This window comes from Paralichthys olivaceus, chromosome 2 (assembly GCF_024713975.1).
Source record: "Paralichthys olivaceus isolate ysfri-2021 chromosome 2, ASM2471397v2, whole genome shotgun sequence".
NCBI classification, from domain to species: domain Eukaryota; kingdom Metazoa; phylum Chordata; class Actinopteri; order Pleuronectiformes; family Paralichthyidae; genus Paralichthys; species Paralichthys olivaceus.
In genome coordinates, this window is record NC_091094.1 from 11,360,755 (window position 1) to 11,380,340 (window position 19,586).

Genomic DNA, 19,586 nt, shown 5'->3' on the forward strand with positions numbered 1-19,586 from the left:
TATCCATAATTAAGGTAGTCTGCTCTCCCTGAAGAACAGTCGCCTCCTGTGAAGCTTGCAGCTAATTTATCTGCCTGTACTATGGCGTACACACAGCCTTTCCTTTTTGGAAATGAAAGGGAAAGAGGCAGCAGGATTAATTAGCAGACGGTGAAGAAAGATCTCTTAAAAAAAAGTCTGCAGCAACCTGAGACTGCTGATATGGTCAGAGGTCTGTAGCCTGACTGCGTTAAACCCTCCACTGAACATCCACTTAGAGTGACTGGGAGCACAGCCGTGCTGCTCTACATCCACACTGTAGGGCATTCACATCTGATAGGAATATTAAAAGTAGTAGCCTGGCCCTTATGATTGGCATGTTCATAAAATCTTCATGGCAAGTAATTATCGTGGGAATATGTCTGACCAGTGTTGTTCCATTTTTTCCCCTTTATTTTAATCCACCCTCCCTCTTCTCTGGCAACAATTTAACCCCCGTCACCTTCTGTGTCAGTCTCCCGCAGCTAATGGCTTCACTCTGCCCTTCACAACCCCTCCTTTTTTTGGAATCAAAGTTGTGCAGCTATTATTTTAACTTGACTCTGCTGCCTTGCATTAAATGCTGCTTACTGATAAAGATGTCACCGTCGTGTGGATATGTAGGAAAGAGGGATTTTTTTTGTCCTCTGCCTTGTCAGTGAAGCAGGATGCCTGTCTCTTATCCCAGAGAGATATTTGATCATCCTGCTGGTGCGTCCTCACTGGGGTCAGCGGTCTGTGAAAGGGGGACAGTGACACAGCTGTGGCAGCCGAGTGGAACCAGTGATGGATGACATGCCAGAATGGGCCCCGCTGTCTTGCCGGGCGCCTGTATTGACAGACACAGCTCCTTCATCTTGCATTCAGCATCAGCAGGGCTAATCGTAGGTCACTCTGGCCACAGATGTGACACGTGAATATCGCTCCTGTAATTGCTCATTTGTCAAAGTCTCTCAGAGAGCAGGTTTTCATAGCCACACTGATATTTGCTGTGATTAATAAAACTAAAAAAGACTTCAATTAAATTTGAAAAAGGGATCCTGCAAGCATTTCTTAATTGCCTTTTCCAGATTTTCTTTAAAAAGATAGGTTCACTAAAATGTCATAAAACTACGAGACCTATGTGATATGTATTTCTGACTGTGTAATTACATTATCCAAAATAATAAATTGTTCAACCCCAGAGAAATCCCCAATTTTATTTAAGGTGAGGGGACATTTCATTTTAGTTGCCCTTTAACTGTCTTCTCTGCCATAACCTCTCAGTGCAAATGAACTATGACAAAAAAACAATGCTACCCAGTTAGCCTGTTAGCTTTTTTTCCCTTCCAATCTTTGTAATTGTCACTCTTAATGAATCATGATTATTCATTGTTGTTTGCTGCTTAATGCAAAACCTCATCCGTGAACATGATTTGCACCTGAGTCAGGTAGATTGTCATCGCCAATGGTGTATTTTGGAATTAGCTGGTCATAGTGGAGAATTGTAATGGCGCTGAACAGCACAATGTTTTTTTTTCTCAGGTTGAGAACATAACGAAGCTAAAAGGACAGTGAATTTTGCCATTACTCTCTACATTCACCAAGCGCACAGAAACAAAACTCGAAATGAATGCATCTGTTTTACAGTTTGTTACCACTGCCTCAGTGATGCCAATTAAATCATGCAAAAGTATTTGAGTTGTTGTTTTAAACAAAAAGGTTGCAGTGATAGGTCTGTATGATCAAAAAAATCCTACCTACAGAACAAAAGGCAAACATCACACTGTCAATCACTTAATCAACATTTTGGTCTTGAGACATTCATCAAGCAAAATTAATAAAAACTTGCTGAATTTTAACTGAAGGTCCTTGAACTAAAAATAGGTTTAAACAGTTGGTCAGTCAAGGGCTGCTTACGAACTGTATTTTGAGGGATAAGTATGATGACAAGTGTAAATTATATTCACAAATTTTATTTTATATTGGTGTGTGTGTGTGTGTGTGTGTGTGTGTGTGTGTGTGTGTGTGTGTGTGTGTGTGTGTGTGTGTGTGTGTGTGTGTGTGTGTGTGTGTGTGTGTGTGTGTGTGTGTGTGTGTGTGTGTGTGTGTGTGTGTGCGGAGTGAGTGATTATATCCAAGCCCTGGCTCTAAGCCTTTCTGCCTGTGCTTCACCAGCCGCAAGGCCACAGCCTCTCCCCACCAGTTAATTGCATCTGAATTAGTCCATTAATGTGGCCGTGTAGAGGGATGAGGGGGTGCACTGAGGTGTCTGGCCTCTTTTGACCACTGCAATGTATTATTAATGGGTCAGTAAGTCTGGCAGCTCTGCATTAACTTGGCTAATGGACTGTGTGGTGGGTCTATGATTCCCTTTCAGAAAGAAATCAAATCTCATACAAAAAATGCTTTTCTTATGCTTTTTTTTTTTTTTTTACAGAGCATCTGATTAAGAGCAGTGCAGTGATTTAAATCAAAGTATTTCTTCTTGCCATTCCTTTTGTGGATTTGCTCCCCGCTGACAGGTTACTGTGGGAAGTCCAAGGTTATACTGAGTCATGCAGGTCCAAGATTACACTGAGTCATCACCCTGGGTATGCATGTGTATCTCATAGACATGTGCAATAATGTACTGCTAATGAAAAGCTGAGTATGAGATCAGATTAATATGGATGGTAGTAAACTGTTTAATATGTTTCTGCTTGTGTAGTAGCCTGCAGGCCAAGTGTTTTCAAGAGCCTGGGGATGATTGTAGTAAAAGTAAGAGTGATTTTTTATTATGAAAACAAAACTGCATAAAAATATTAAGCTTTTAATGTGGCACCTTTTGCTATTAGACACCCACATTTTGACAGATATACATAGGCCTGGTAGCATATTTAAAAGTGGATTCCTAACAGTACCAGGCAATCCACGCAGGGTCATGCTCTGATCAGCTCTAAGCAACTTCCTCACAACAAAATTCAAATGTTGTGTTTTATTCTAATGTAAATTTCAAGTGGTTTAACATTAATGGAGTCATATTTTCTTTTCTTTTCCATCTTTATATGAGTAAAAGTTCTGTATGTACTGTACTTATATAGTGCTTTTCCATTCTATTCGACCACTCAAAGCACTTTTACACCACATGTCATGTAACCATCAAGGGAAATTTGGGGTTCAGTATGTTGCCTAAGGACACTCTAACATGCAGACTTGAGGAGCCTAGGCTCAAACCACCATCCTCCTGATTAGAGGACCACCCGCTCTACCTCAGCAGCCACAGCCGCAGCTATAGTCACTATTTGTTTCTCTGCAGTTGACAGTTAAAAGAATCTGACTATACAAAGAAAGAAGGTTAAGGAGTGCATGCGACTTTTATTTATTTGTAGACTGATGGTAACGTGCATATTGAGCCGCAGCATTAGCTCTATAATGTTTGTGTAGACATGCAGGAAGAATAAAAGGTCAAAACATCTCAGTTTTTCCTCTACTCATTATAATGTGTTTTCAGTAGGACTTGTTCTACTTTGCATTTTATCTTCCAAACATTGAATTTTACAGTCTTGATATTTAAATGTAAAACTTGATCCTTGCTGCTTAAGCCTACGAAGAAAAGAATATACATTGAAGAAGGACAGTGAAGGCTTTCTGTGGCGTTACTTAATTTATCTAACTCTTAAGTGGACAGTTGGCAGTACCCTGTCACTATTAGTAGCTACAGTCAGTTCTTCATTGTTAGTGGGCACTGTAGTCAGCAGGATGCTCTGAGCCATTGTCAGAGGATAGCATCAGAGGCTCTTCTTCCGGCTGATAATTAAGTGGCGTACTGACAAACGGCTTTCATCAGATCCCTCATGTGGAACTGAGAGCATGCGAAGGCTTTCAGGGAGGATAAACCAGAGGACGTCGCTTTGCCTCCAATCTTTCATGGCCTTGTGCTGCCTCTGCAGTGGAGGAGGAAGGGAGAGAAAAAGCACCCTGTGTAGCACAGGAGAAAAGTGCGAGGCTCAGAGAACCAGACTGGAGTTTCAGCACTGTGCAAGGCAGCTCTTTTTGCTGATATCGTCACTGCTCTGTACCACTTTCTCAGTTTCTCTAAGTGACCAAGCATACAGTATGTGTGAAGTATTTTTTCCCATTTGAGAATCTGTCAGTTATTTTTGTTTCCTCAGGGCTGACATTAGTTGTGATGACTTTAGGTGTGGAGTGCAAGAGAGTAGATAGACTGACAGGGTTTGAGCCGGTGCATGTTGTTGTGACAGTGACATGAAATGTCTTGTTGTTCCAATTTCCCTTTGTTAATTCATCCCCCATAAAGTCCAGGGCAGGATCAATGTCAACAGCACGCTACAATAGAAACTACAAACCATTGTCTGCTACGTATTGAATTTGCATTTCAAATCAGTGTTGTGATGCTTTGCTAAAGATGATTTATCAGTTAAACTAAGCAGCTGAAGAAGAGTCTGAAGGCTATTTTATGATCCATTGTTTGCAAAACCAGGTGCCTCCATTTCAAAGCATGTTACTACCAGTTCCCACAAACTTCCTTGCCTCCTTTACTTTGTCATGGTTGTTAAGCAACACACCCCCTAGTGGGCAGCATAGAGTAGAGAGTGTTTCTCAATAAAAAAAAAAACATGTCAATAATATATCTCTTAAGAAAGAGGCAAAGCGACTGTTGTCCCTCTACCCAGATAAGGTAGAATATTTTTGTAGTCTTGCCTCAAAAAGTTCCACCAGTGTTGAAATTCCTTCCTTGTGTCCTTGCTTGAACTACTGGCTACATTGCCCCCCCATGACTTCTGCTGGTACTGCCCTGCTTCATTTGTTTCGTAAGTATTTATAAACTTTCAGAAGATGTGCACGACTATTGTATGGACAGAAGGCTCTATCCGTTTGCGGATACGTATCTAATATTGAGCATGAAGTAGCCTTAAGCATTCAACAGAATCTATTTAGATTATATCTGATATCCTAAGCTTTAATTATCAGATGTGACTGAGTACTCATTACCATAATTAATAGTGACCCCTTAAGAAAAGTACAACCAGGCCTTTTTGCCCCCTTCCCCAGACAATACTGGTGCAAACACTGGGCTGACTCCTGATTTCCTCCAGCGGTTTTTCCATGCTCTCATTTTCTTAACCTGACTTTATTCTTGCCATATTTCAACCTTGACTGGCTTGCTGATAAATTATGTCATATATGCCCGTCAATATTTCTACTCTTCTTGGTTCATTGTAAGTGACAATGTTGAAGGTCAGATATGTTCTAAAATAATCCACTTAATGTAATCATGCCATACTTTTGCACACCACACCATGCAAGTGTGCTGCAGCATCAGAGGTTGTACAAAGAGCTTTGACTGTGTGTGGTTTGGCTCTGAGTGAGAGAGTGAGATGGAGCGGGAGACGCACAAATATCAGCAAAAGAGACAGAGAGACAAAGACATATAGCTCTCTAAAGGACTGTGATCAAAAAGGCCTCATACGAGTGGCTCATGGCTTTTGTTGCTGTGTGACCTGCCATTCAATGTTGCATTAAGTGAACCCCCCCCCCCCCCCAAAACACACGCAGCTTTTCAGATCTGCAGTGACCGCCTTCCAATTTATGAGGGGAATGCTCGAATTTCAAATGTAGCATTCAAGCCAGGGCTGTGACCTCAAGTGCACATAGAAAATAATGCAGAAGTTTTTTTTCCCTTGAATTTCTGCAGGTCCATTCCAAGGTTGGCCTTACAGCAACAAAGCAGGTAGCGAAGGGAATGTGGGTGCATGTGCCTGAGTGAGATTGAGTTCAGAACCACTTACATTGGAGCTTTTGGTCTCTCACCCCTCTGCTTCTGTTGAAAAGGGAACATCCTTGGTGCAGCATTCATAAACTTCTTATATGCCACGAGAGAACTATGGGTGTTTTGTATTGGCTCAGCCTATTGTCTGAGCTCTATAGGAAGCTATATCCCTCGGTAAAATTACATAGAGATAAAGTTGAATTGCTTTGCTTGCTTGGTGTTGTGGAGGATACATAAGTAAGTTCATATTTTTGCTACATATTTGCAGATTTCTTGTTTAGGTGACAGCTGTTAAAGGTAGGGTTGGTAATTTGTTTCTGAAACTATTTTTATCTTATTTGTCGAAATCCTCTTCAAATCCAGATAGCCATTATTAAATGGAATTTATCTGGAGAATAATCATTTGGCTGGGTGACACTTACTGACCTGTGTCCCTGTGTGCACCCTGCCTATGTTCTCACTGTGTATGAATGGAGTCTTCGCAAGCCAGAGAGCCGTAGACTGCTGAAGAGGAGTCGATAGTCAGAAGTTGGCGAGAAATTCATGGGAAAGTCTGCTTCCAGCATTCATATGGACGTAGCTTTGATGAGAGGGTTGATGGGAGGGGGTGGCTTGTGTCGCTAACTTTTCCAAGAATATCAACCCTAGATTTCATATGTGGACAAGTAATATGGCTCAGTATGGCTCGCTGAACTTATCAGAAATGTTACTGCAGATAGTATTTAGCTTTCTTGTATTTAGACTTAATGTTTCTCCTTACAAATGTGTACAAGCACCTCTGTCTCTGTCCATCCTCGACACCTTTCCTGCAGTTTGAATGAACTGAGACAATACTGTAACAATACACCTGTGGAGGTAGGTGACCTAAGCTGTCATTTCTCTTTACTCCTCTGCAGTTGTCGGTTTTGTCTCTTTTTTTTCATTAATTACAGCCTCTAATTCTTTGTATGACTTTAATAATAAAGTCCAATATAAATCTCGCTGATGCAAATGCTCTGAAAGGTTTTCACTGTCCTCACTTCTCCCAACAATGTGCTCTTTTTGAGTCCACATGTGTAATTGCTTATCAAGCTAATTTCTTTCTTGCATGTATCGCCCTCATTATATGAGCCTGCTTGTGAAAAATGGGTTTAATTTAGCCAAATGCCCACTGTTAGGGTGGGGTGCGGTGGTGGTGGTCGTTGTGGGGGGGATACAATTTCCCCATAGTGTCATCTCCTTCTGCAGAAGTAGCTTTTGAGGTTTAATTACTATAATACCTCAATGTGCTACCCGTGGTGACCTGGGTCTAGGTGCCAAAGGTTAATCATCATTTTGATGTTCAGTTTTTCCCATTTTCTTTTGTCTTTGCTTTATGGACACAGACACAGAGTCCTCTGAGCACACAGTAACAGGTTATTTCATCAATGACAGATTTCACTGTGGCATGTATTTTTCTGCAGCAGGCAAGCAAAGTGTTCATGTTTTATTAAAACTACATACAAGTGGGTGAAGATCAGAGACTAAGGGTTTTAAAACCAAGCATGCCAACACATTACTACTGGATGCCAAGGGAGGCAGATCAAATACCTTTGAAGAATGTTAAAAAAAAAATCAAGTCGAAAATCGTTACAGTTGACTTCATTGGTATTTGAGTGTGGGCTTTGGGCCTCTCAGTAGTTTTGCTCGATCCAAGAGAGCTTTACGGTGTGTTGGGTTGTGTATTTATGGCAGGTTTCTTAAGTCAGACAGCATGGTGTCAGTGGGAGAATCGTCACTGTAGTTAAATTGCTTAAGTAGAGCTAAATAGAATAAATATTCCTTTTATATCTGCTCAATGTAATTATTTTTTGTCATTGATGCCTCGGAAAACCTACTTGACAGTCTCTTTTGAGCAATTAAAGCGAGATTAATTTGTGATTTTGGTGTTTACTTAGCGATGGTGTGTAGCAAAACAGGAGGTGACAGTGGTTTTGAAATGCTGAGAGAGAATCACACAGCATCTGACATGCCTTTGTCATCACACCGCATGTTTTCACTCATTCCTCGGCCTCATTCCATTGGCCTTCGGGTTGCAGCTCCTCTCACGGCTAACAGGATTAAATCATCTGATGATTGCGCCTTTGCGAATTTACCTTTCTCTACCTGTATGTATGTGTGTCCAAACGTTTTTTTTTGTGCCTTCCTGAACGAACACTGTGGCATCCCACATGCCTTCCCACACCCACTACAAATAGACAGAGGAGGTGCTACATTCCGTGGCCTTGGTGCAGATCCCTGAGGCTGAGGAGTTTGTTCTGTGTTGGTGGGCATGTCACTGGGTCCATATGAAATAACAAAGGCCTAAAAATACTGTGTGTGTGTGTGTGTGTGTGTGTGTGTGTGTGTGTGTGTGTGTGTGTGTGTGTGTGTGTGTGTGTGTGTGTGTGTGTGTGTGTGTGTGTGTGTGTGTGTGTGTGTGTGTGTGCGCTCTGATTCATTTCCCATTTCCTTTTTTGTGTGCATGCTTGTTAGACCATCTTTACATCTGTCAATGGAAGTTGATATATTCAGTTTCTCAGCTCTCTAGTCAAACTTTATGACGTTCGTTTGGCCACAAACATTTCTTGTTAATATCAGAAAAGGGTCAGAAAGTAAAGGTATTAAAAATGCTACAAACTAAACAGAACATGTTGGGGAAAAAACTGTAACCAGGGAATGTTCAGCATGTCTTTTGAAAAATTACGATTATTTTAATATAAAAAGTATAAAAATTATATAACGTAATTATTGGATCAGTTTTCCTGATGGGAAATTTAAGGATTCAACTCTGTTTTGATATTGCACATCTTTTTTTGAATTTGTCTTTGTTCTCTTGTTCACTCATCAATTCACTCACTTAACCTCTCTCTTAAACACATGTTACTTCTGTATATTTAAACTAATTTGAAGTGTGGGCCCAAGTCTTATATTAGCCCTCCGTCATTCAGACTTGCTGACAGGTCAAGTAGAAGTTGAGGTCTAGTCTCACAAGTGGCATCACTTTTCGCCTTGTTTGATCTTATTTGTCACGATCCCTGTGTCTCTACAGACAGTCTATAGGAGAAATATTAGATGTGGTCACACGGACCTGCATAATATTTTTACATGGCTTTGCGATGTATTCTTTCTTCACTGATGTTAAAAGACATGTTTTCAGAAGAAAACAGTTCCCCCTCCACGCGATGGAGAAGACTTTGATCACAAAGGCAGCATATCCAGCAGGATTTCAGTTTCCATCCATTTGGAGTTTAATCTCAGACTCTCACCTGGTCTCATGAATGCTTTAAGTTAAGTAAACCCACAACTGGACCAATACTAACACATGAATGTGTGAGTGCTGGTTCGTTAGTGCCCCCACACAGATCTTTCTGCCTTTATTAAGCTTTGTCGAGTTGCCTAAACTTGCAAGAAGATGGCGTGAATGTGGGAGGTCCAAGAGCCTATGAGGACACTGATGTATTCATATTGGACCACAGTGTGACTCGCTGGTGTCCATCCCTATGTCATTACTGGTATGTGTGCATACGTGTGTCTGTCCCAGCATGCCGAGTCCGCTCCCTTGGGTCCCTGACCAAGTGTACAGGGTGCCTCCTCCTTCCCAGCTGTGAGGAGCCGGGCTCTGACATGGCCTGTCCCTTTAGCTCACTCTGAACGTTTGACACGCCAAGCGCAGAGGTCAGCCTGACCTACTTTCCCCTGGCGGCCCTTCTGCTGAGCTGCAGCGCTCCTCAGCAGGGGGGGCAGCGAGGGCGGAGTTGCTTACGCCTCCACTGCTGTCCTGGTGTGTTAAATCACCGCCATTTGTTCAGAGACACAGCCGTGTGTGTATGTGTTTTAGGTGTGTAGGAGGCATCCCACATGCACAGACACACACTCACACAGGCTTGTGCTGAGTTTGGATATGAAGTGCTCTGTGGGGGTTGCAGGTAGATGCTGGGCAGCACTTGGGTAGGACCCCCTTCAGTGAGCTCTGTCTGACTCACTTTGTGTACCACTGCTCACACCCTCTGACCTCCTCCACCTACTTCACTTCCCTCTGTGCTGCAGATGTGTGTGTGTGTGTGTGTGTGTGTGTGTGTGTGTGTGTGTGTGTGTGTGTGTGTGTGTGTGTGTGTGTGTGTGTGTGTGTGTGTGTGTGTGTGTGTGTGTGTGTGTGTGTGTGTATATGTATGTGTATATGTATGTATATATATATGTATGTATATATATCTGTATGTATATATATCTGTATGTATATATATATGTATATATTGACTGTCACTGTCGTTTTTTTTCTTCCTCCTCTGCTGCTGGAATATTTTAACCTCCTTCTTTAGTTGTGGTTCATGTCTTTGCCGACAGTTGACCCAGCCGGTTAGTGTCACACACACGTGTCTTAAGCAGTAAAAGGAGTTTGTCTGACATAATATGGGACATCACAAGAACAGGGCCCGTCAGAAGGAGAGGAGAGCGGGCTGAGCAGAGTTCATTAAAAAGTAATCTTATAATGTAGTGGCAGGCTTCGGCTGCTTTGCTGTATCAATGATTTAGGCCCAGCAGAAGGTCCTTAATGGATAGAGCCACCTCTCTGTGCAAGTTCAGTTGTTTCTGTCCACCTGGTATCAAGTGGCACACACACTCAGGCACACACAGAGGCTGTAAAGGAAAAATTGTTCTAAGTACTTAAGTGTGTATGCCCATTGTACAGATTGCATCACACACTCTCCCACTCAGACACTCCCCTGCTGGACATGAAGTTTTAAAGTGCCATAGGCTGGCTAAATTGAGAGCCTCATATCTGTTTGTCACCATCCACTATGCATGATCACACTCTGCGTTCACACTGTTTTATTTATCTGAACTAATGTTAAACTGTGACAAGGCAAGGGACAGAGTGCGGCTAAAAGGACAAAGCCTGTATACATGATGCTGTCTCTGCAGCCTGTACAGGGGAGTCAGGGATGAGTGTAAGTCATGTTTATCTCTGCTCAACGTTGTGCTCAGTCAGTCAGACCTGTTACTTAGCCTGTCACACAGTGTTGACACACATATGTGTCAAGTCTATGTGACTTTGTCTGATTTTACAGTTTACATTTTTCTGCATCATCACATAAAGGAAAAGTGAGTAACATGCAGCTGGATTTCATGAAATCATATATATTTTCTCATTGCAGTACAAGCTTGGTTGCTTCCATCTCTTTTTTTTAAGCCCCAACAGTGCAAGGAATTTTAAATTGTAATTTTATTTTTTTCATCCTGGTGTGTAATTAAAACTATAGTTAAACAAATTGATTATTGATTAACAGAAAATTGGGGGGAAATTGCAATTGTTCTGAGAATTCCTCTTTCCAGATATTTTATTAAAGCAAATATGACAAATTGTCTCTGATCCCTGCTTCTCAGGTTGGAAGATTTTCTGTGTTATATATTTGAAGATGTCAACTTAGCATCTCTGAATTCTTTTCTTGACACTAAAGCTTTATCAGTTAATCAAAAACATAATTCACAGATTAATCAATGATGAAATTAATAGTTATCAAAAGTGTCATTTTTTTATTTGGAAACCTTGATTTTATTTTTGTGTCAATTTGAATCTATTAAATTACATTTAGGACAATGTGACTTCATACATCTTGTAAAAATATTTTTGTTGCTACCCTATGAGTTGTATTTATGGTCATGCCGTCCTTGTTCACAATCATTCTTCAGTTAAGATATTGGTATAAATCACTCATCCAACGATTAAAATGTTGTATATTTGCTCCTTCACAAAGAACAGCAGCTATGGTTCGCTTGAATGTGGGTCAATTATATTGGATTACATTCATTGCAAGACAAAAAGTGTCAAAATATCCTGCACTATGGTCTAGTTATCCTCCGTCCATTCTTATGCTCACTTTCTTGAAAATAACACTATTAATGCATATTTCAGTCCAGTTTTGCAGCTTCAGGAAAATAAATATTGTGTTAATCTCTTCTGCCTTATTTTAATGAAACAATGTCTGGAATGTATTAAACATATGTTGGTACAGCAGAGGAGTTTATGAAGATTATTATTAATGTCTTCCAAGATAATTAATTTAAAAAAGAAAAAGTCTGACCTGTTAGCCTTTCCTTTTTTTACCTTACATCAATTTTTCAGATGCTGTTCTTTCAAAGCAGCTTACAATAAGTACATCCAGCCATGATAGGAAAAATAATAGCATATAAATATGCTTTTAGTCGTTTGTTTGAGATACAACAGTAAAACTTCATTGGAAAATATTTAATCTTTTTGAGGATGAGACTTAAGTGCTAACATCACATGTCAAAATTTAGTCTGAAAAGTTCAGTTCTTTGGGTCATATTGTAAATAAATTATGGTTGACTTGTAGTTACGTGATTTGTTTATGAGAGCAAACCTCAAACCTTATATCACCTTCTTTAACACCTACAGGGAATCACTTTAGCCTCTATAGACTGTACATACAGATACAGACACATGACAGCTCCCAAAAAAGTGAAACCGGATCATCTTGATCGCCCCCTGATGGCCTGCTCAACTATAGTCCTCCTCCATGTTAGCAGATGAGACATTGACCAAACTATAGTAAATACATCAAAGTAAATGTTGTATATATTGTTCTCAAAGATGGTTTCTGTGATTTTTTTGAAGTTCATATCACACTGATGTTTTTTCAAGTTTTCATTGTTCTGCTAAGTTTGCTAAAAAAAACTATGAAATTTCATGATTGACTCCTGAGACAGAATCATGATTGGCACAAGCATGTGCAGGAACTCGATACCGATGCCGGCACCAGTATCTGAGATATTTCATTTTCATTTTTGCACAATAGATAGATAGAAGATAGATATTGGTTTAAGTTTGACTACACTGTAAGTTTGACAAACTTAAATCGGACTTATTATTCCTCTCTGGCACAAGCACAGGATTATTTTGACCATGACACAGTTTCCCCCTCTATATTATCTGTTGGAGAGCAGTATTAGAGGATTGCACTGGCATTTCAGAGTGATTTAACCAGCGAGATTGACAGCATTACAATGAGGCTGTCATTATCTTCCCTCCTGTGGTATAATTGCATATAGTGTTGAACAAGCAGTCTCTCTCCCTCTCTCTCTCCCTCTCTCTGTCTGTCTCTCCTTATCTCCTGCATCCGTTAAACTCATGAGAGAATCCTACAGTTTTTTAGTGTGGCCATCTGTCAATACCACTCCATAAAGTGGAGTGGAGAAATGTGTGCATACATTGACTGTTGTAAGCCCTCAGCTGGCCTGTCTCCAGCTGTTTCTGAGGGCTCTGCTGTGGCTGGTTAGCCCAGGCCTTGAGCATCGCTCTCCAGCCCACCTTTGCACCCCCAATCAGGCAGCTGGAGGCACCTCCCTCTTCACTGCTGTGGAGTACCTTGTAACACTGTAATGAGTTAACTTTCAGAGTGATCTACATAATTTATTTCCTGCCCCCACAGGAGGGCACAGAAGCATTAATTAATATCAGGCCCTGGTATCTGCAACCATCCCAGTGTGGGATTCCTTCTGGCTCCTATTTTTTGACACCTATGGAATTCGATTCGCAACCAGAATGCAGTTTGTTGGACATTGATAAAAGATATTGCTTCCTGATGGCTTTGTACACAAATTGAGCTACTTTATATTTGTGTAGAGACAAATGTGAGAAAATCTGAACTGGTCACAGTTGTAGGCCAGATCTGACACTGCTAAACAAGTGGCCTCAGATCACAGGAGCTGTGATTAAACCTTAATGATACATGTCACAAAGTTACGTACTCTTATTTCGCCTGGAAGTGATATTCTCCACACTCATATACTACAGATGTGTTTGTGTAAGCTGATTTTTGATATGTGTTCACTCACCTTGCCCCCTCTGTTTGTGTGTTTTCCCCACAGAACTCAATACGGCACAATCTGTCTTTGAACAAGTGTTTTCTCAAAGTGCCTCGCTCCAAAGATGACCCTGGAAAGGTGAGACTATCTAACTTAATTAATTAGTGAACACAGAAGAATGCATGTAATTACAAAAACAAAATTCAAGTAGACGAATATGTTTAGTAACCACTGCTATAAATTCACTGTTACAACATCTTTTTATATTTTGGTGTGCATCATGCTATCTCCAGAAGAAAAAGGTTAACCTTTGAATGGCTGCCAGGACTCTGACAGTCTGGAAATGCATGGCATGCTTGTAATCTATTATAAACCTCCCACCCCCACAGAATTGCATTTCAAATGTAAGGATAGACAAGTTTTTTGGATCGGGACAGACAGCAGATATGGGTGAGGAGAGAGAATTCAAAGACTGCTAGAAGATTGGGCTGTAACAGGGTAGAGGTCTGGGCCATTTCCAGTATCTGGCATCCCTGAACTATTTACTCAAGGTGCTGAACCTACTTGATGAAAAGAAACCAGCCTCATTTGTTCTCTGCTCAGCTCTCTATCACCCATTTTTCTATTTTGAGAGAGAATGTATAGTCTATGTTAATTTGACATTTGAATCTCAGTAGGCGCACCTACAGTTGCTTTTTCAGCCTGATTTATTTTGCAAACTCTTGCGACATCAACCTGATAAGCAGCGTCCCCTGATCCACAGGGTAGTTCATGAAGTGGAGCCTATGGACCTATATTTAGTATTATGGTGTGCTTAGGTCTAACCATATGTAGCCTAACCCAGATTTCATCCGAGCACTGTCGGAGCATACGCTACATATGCTTAGGGAACTGCACAAATAATTACACACACACACACACACACACACACACACACACACACACACACACACACCGACACATGCATGAAGAGCTACGCCTAGCTGTGTAGAGGATGGGGACTGAATGCTAATTTCATGTTTTGCTGTAATCCTCTGATATTGACACTCCTGGGAGCTGCTCTACTAAATACAAAATAATCTATTGCTGTATGGATCCCATTCCAAATGCATGGCCAACATGCTCGCATCCTTAATGTTTAATTTGGAATTTTCCTCACTCCCTTCCCCCCCGAAGACAACTTCAAAGAAGCGCTAGCCGCTCTTGATATGTTGCATCAATATTGTAATGTGGCAGGAATATGAGAACTGCTGGTTGGATGAGATAGGAGAGTCTTGTCGCTCCCTGTCTGTCTCTCACTCTGAGATGGTGTAAGAGATGACAGTTGGTATTGTACATACACACATCCTGTCTACCTCCTAGGTAAATATGCAGCTTGTGAAGGCTACCGTCAATAATCTTAACTTAAATTGGTCGTATGTCTCCACCTGAAGTTGCCAGGTTAATCTGCATACTTTTTTGTCGTTGTCTTTGTTATATTTACACACAAAAGAGGAACTAGATGTATGAAAATGAGCTGCATCATTTATGGGAAGAGAACAGGTAGAGTATCTGTTATCATTTTTTTTTTTTTAATAAATCTTTACAGCAGTCTGTATTTTATGGCTACAGAGCATATTGTGGCTTTGTTGCCCCAGACTCCACGGACACACTTGGTTTGGCATAGCTACAGTATTTTGCAGTGTATTTGTGAATAATTTAATGACTCTTTATATGTTTTTCTTTTTTGCCAGCCAACTCTCTGGGGCTGGGTGAAAGGGAAATGCAGAAACTCCCCTCCCATGAGGTTTAACTTAAAGTGTGCTTCCCCCACTAATTATAAAAAAAACACCATGCAGCCTGGCTTTGTCTCTGCCACTTCTAATTTTGAAACATCTGCTTCTGCACCCCTGCATTTAACCCTCGAATCTTAACAAAGAGACGGATCACATGTTTGGATGTGTCTCACCTTTGCACATCGTTGTTAAGTTGAAGCCTTTTGAACAGAACATGGGAAGTGTAATTAGTTTTCTGCTGTAGCCTACATCAATATCAGCTGTTTCTTCATCTATGGTTGATTGTGCTGTGAATTATTCTTCCCTCTGAGGAAAATGTTAATTGACCCCAAAGCTACGCACATATTAAAACTTATAATTTTAACCCCTTGACAAATATAGGCCAACTCCGGCTTTTAATTTTAACAACTGCAGCAGTGGTGTATGTGAGCAGGGAAAATAACAGTTTTGCCTGCTTTAACAAGACCAGGGCATTGTGTATGCAGCAGTTATTGTGTAGATACTCAAGATATAGCTGTAGCTATGGCCCATGTTGTTTCTTATGAGAATTTCTTATGGAAATATCAATTATTCTCTCTGCAAAGGAAGTCATTTTAAAGGTCCTGATCTCACTTTCTCTTGACAATTGAGATTTTATCCGGGGTCATATGAAATATTAAAAATAAATTCAGAACTTGCAGGGCCTTAGGGTACAAATCTCATTTTTAACAACTGTAAGCTGCGTTGCTGTTGGCTTGGAGGAGGAGGAACACCATTGAAAAATAAATTAAATGGGGCCGAATGCAAAGATAAATAATGCAACCCGGTTGTGGAATTGCTAGCTGCAGCCCCAGAGCCAGCCCTGACTGTTCTTTCGTTGATTATCCTTGCTCAGACCTCAGTAGAGAGCTACGCGGCAGGGCTAGCGCTGCCTTGATTCCTGGGCTGAGACTGTGTTCATCCTTGGCAACAGCGCTCTGACTCAGTACCTGAGGCTGAGGAAGTACAGCTTCAGGAAAGGCTTAGCATTTCACCACCACCAGCTGCCCTCACCAGCCTCTCATTGAGGAGCAGCCACAGAGGAGGAGAAGCCAAGCTTCACTTACTAACAAAGCAAACCCGCACACCGCACAAATACTCAGCTATCAACTCAAATAAAAGTCTTGGCTGACTGACTTTATCAGAGCAGATGAGGCCTCATAGTTTGTAATAATATTGCACAATAAGAATTGCAGTCCCTGTCATGCCAGGGAGGAAATGTCCAATGGATGTTGCATGAGAAAGCAGTCTGTTGTATATTTTCAGCTCACAGTTCTTTCCTCTGTCCACAGGGCTCTTATTGGGCCATCGACACCAACCCAAAGGAGGATGCCTTGCCTACACGGCCAAAGAAGAGGCCGCGTTCTGGAGAGCGAGTGAGTCTGGAGAGAGAAACTCTCCATGTTCCCAGGAAAATATGAAGTGCTCTTCTGCTGCTTGGTTCTTTCTGTGGCTCTTGCTCTCTACTTCTGCCTTGGTTCTCTTTTTCTATTGCCCTCCTTTCTCTCCTACTTTCTCCCACTCTTCCTCTACCACATGCAGTCACACACATGCAAACGCACATACACACATTTAGTAAGACTTTTTTTAACTGCATCTCCATGCTGCTTCGTAGCCTGTCATGAAGTGGGCTCCTTATTAATAAACAATGCCCCAGGCGGCCATTACATACATTACGTTCTACACTCACTTTTTTTAACAAACATCAATTAATGCAGAGTTGTGTGCACCGGCTACTCTGAGCGGTTGCTTTTGTCTAAATTATGGATGAGTTTCGTCCAGCGTTACGCACAGCTGTACATGTTTTTAGTGAGCTGCTCTAATTGACCTGGCCCTGGGGCTTCCTGACTTAAAAGACTCTTGTCTCATCTTACCTCACAATGTGGCTCACAATGTGGCTGACCTGAGGCTATGAGAGGCAGACTCTTGCGTACATGCTAACACCAAATTTTTCTAAAAGCAGTTTTTAGACATGAACCTCAAGAATTGTTTGTTTGCATTTCATCATCTGAATATCGCAGCAGGAGAATGTCCGCCTTAGATGCCTTCACACCAACAGGAACATTTCTGGAACTTAAATGAGGGGTAGAGCATACAGGAGGCAGGACATGACGTATTCTTTCCGCTGCTAAAATCACATGTTTTTGTTTACAGCACATCAACTCCGTAGTTGGCCATCATCGCAAAAAGCTCTTGAATCTCATTGTCTTGCCAGCGTGAAATTATTGTTGTGTCTTCTGTGTCTGGCACCTCTTTTTCCATGCTGCGATTTCTATTCTTCTAGTTTTGTGTCCGTCATGTTGGAACCATCAATAGCACTCCCACTTGCTCACTGTGAATATTCTGGACCTTTTTCTCCTGTATTGTCACAGGAAAATTTCCAGAGTAACTGACTGACTCACATTTTCATTGTCACATACAGCCCCTCCAGAAAATTTCTGGACTTCAGTGCATGGCTTAAAGCAGCTTCTCACACACACACACACACACACACACACAAACACACACACACACACACACACACACACACACACACACACACACACACACACACACACTCATACATCCACAGAAGCAGAGTGACAACATAACATTTTCATGTAGTCACCCTACATCATCAGAATACTATCACTTCCATTCACCGTTTGCTGGTGTGAGATTGTGTATATACAAGGAATATAGGGGTACATACAGGGTAATATGCGACTCTGCCAGCAGATTTAAGCAAAGCTCTCCTGATGCAGTTCTGTTCATTTGAGCATGACAGAAAAGAACGCACAGAGTGAAGAGTGTGTTTTCTTTAGGACACATGCGCCATGCTCACCCTTCCCCCTCCAGACACTGTCTGCCTACAAGGCATTCCATTAAGAGTCGCACACTGAAATTGAGAGTTTGTGAAATCTCATTTATGTTTATCATGAATTAAAAATGGTATTGTTGGCAGCCAATCCTCTTACAGTAAGCAGTATTGGGAGACAGGCATGGCAGACTTATCTCACCCTACAGTGAGCCTATACAGATGAGGGTGTGCATGTGTGTGTTGTACGAGGTGAGGGTGGGGATGGAGTCTGCCTCCATCTCCTCAGAAAGCACAGTTCAAATGTGACCTAAATAAAGGTGATGCTCTGTCATATGACAACAGTTCTGGTTTAGTTTTGTGTGTCTCGTCTAAGCAGAAAATTTGTTACAAACATAATACTCATCTTAACCATACAACCTGCTGTGGGATCTTGTGTGTTTGATAATTGGATAATGTTAAATCTTTTTTTTTTTCTGTCTACCACCCCCTACCCCCATAGGCTTCCACGCCGTACAGCCTGGAGTCTGAGTCTTTGGGGATGGAGTGTATGATCTCTGGAAGTGCCTCTCCAACGCTGGCAATCAACACTGTGACTAACAAGGTACTAGAGCCAGCCATCCAGCCTCCAGCTTCAACACACACCTGGCTACACGGCTGCACCCTGACCCCACCCACTTCTCCAACCACCTACAGCACTATTCCCCACAGAGAGAGGAGCACTCTAGTGGAGGGGAGATTCATGCACGCACAAGCACACACTCCTATTCCTAAAGCTTCCCTGCAATGCAACCCACACCAAAATACACAACTATCTGCACTGCAGCACCTTTTTTCCCTCCACAACAACAGGCAGCAGGCTCTTGTTATCTTCAGCACGGAAATATGATGCTCACACTGATACTTGGCGCTTTGCAACCTGATAGACCTTATACAGCCCCGTGTACACATGTAATGGGATACTCCGCATTCTGCATGGGATGTCTGTATTGGCACCTATAGTGAAGGTTGACGCCTAGAGTCGTGTTTCTCTTTCTGTGACCACATTACGCTGCCGCACTACAGGTGACCACCCCTGCTGCTGCCTCTGTCTGCTCTCAGTGGGTTTTTTTCTTTTTTCTAATATGTGTAAAAGCTTGCACAACACAGAGCAAAGCTACAGGGACTGCTAGCTGTTAGCTCTGAGTATGCCTCTCACTCTGAAATTTAAATAGGCTTTTTAACCTTAAGCTCTCATCCTCTGGGCCCAGTGGGGGCATCTCTCAGGAGTACTTTTAAAAAGCCTACAAGAGTCACTTATTCATTTGCTGCAAGCATTACAAAAAAATGGTTTAATGTGAACAGGGGTGTTCATAGGAAAGAGGAGCTGGTGTGTGTATGTGCGAGAGAGACATGGCCTCAA

General features: G+C 41.6%; 1 protein-coding gene across 1 annotated transcript in view; it reads left to right on the plus strand.

Annotated features, from left to right (window-relative positions):
- The window catches only part of foxj3 (forkhead box J3), a 76,391-nt gene that overhangs the window by 41,104 nt on the left and 15,701 nt on the right, over positions 1–19,586 (plus strand). Inside the window, exons 3-5 of the mRNA XM_020101692.2 lie at positions 13,658–13,732; positions 16,680–16,763; positions 18,687–18,788. Coding sequence (XP_019957251.1) covers positions 13,658–13,732; positions 16,680–16,763; positions 18,687–18,788 — 261 coding nt within the window. The remainder of the gene's footprint in view (positions 1–13,657; positions 13,733–16,679; positions 16,764–18,686; positions 18,789–19,586) is intronic.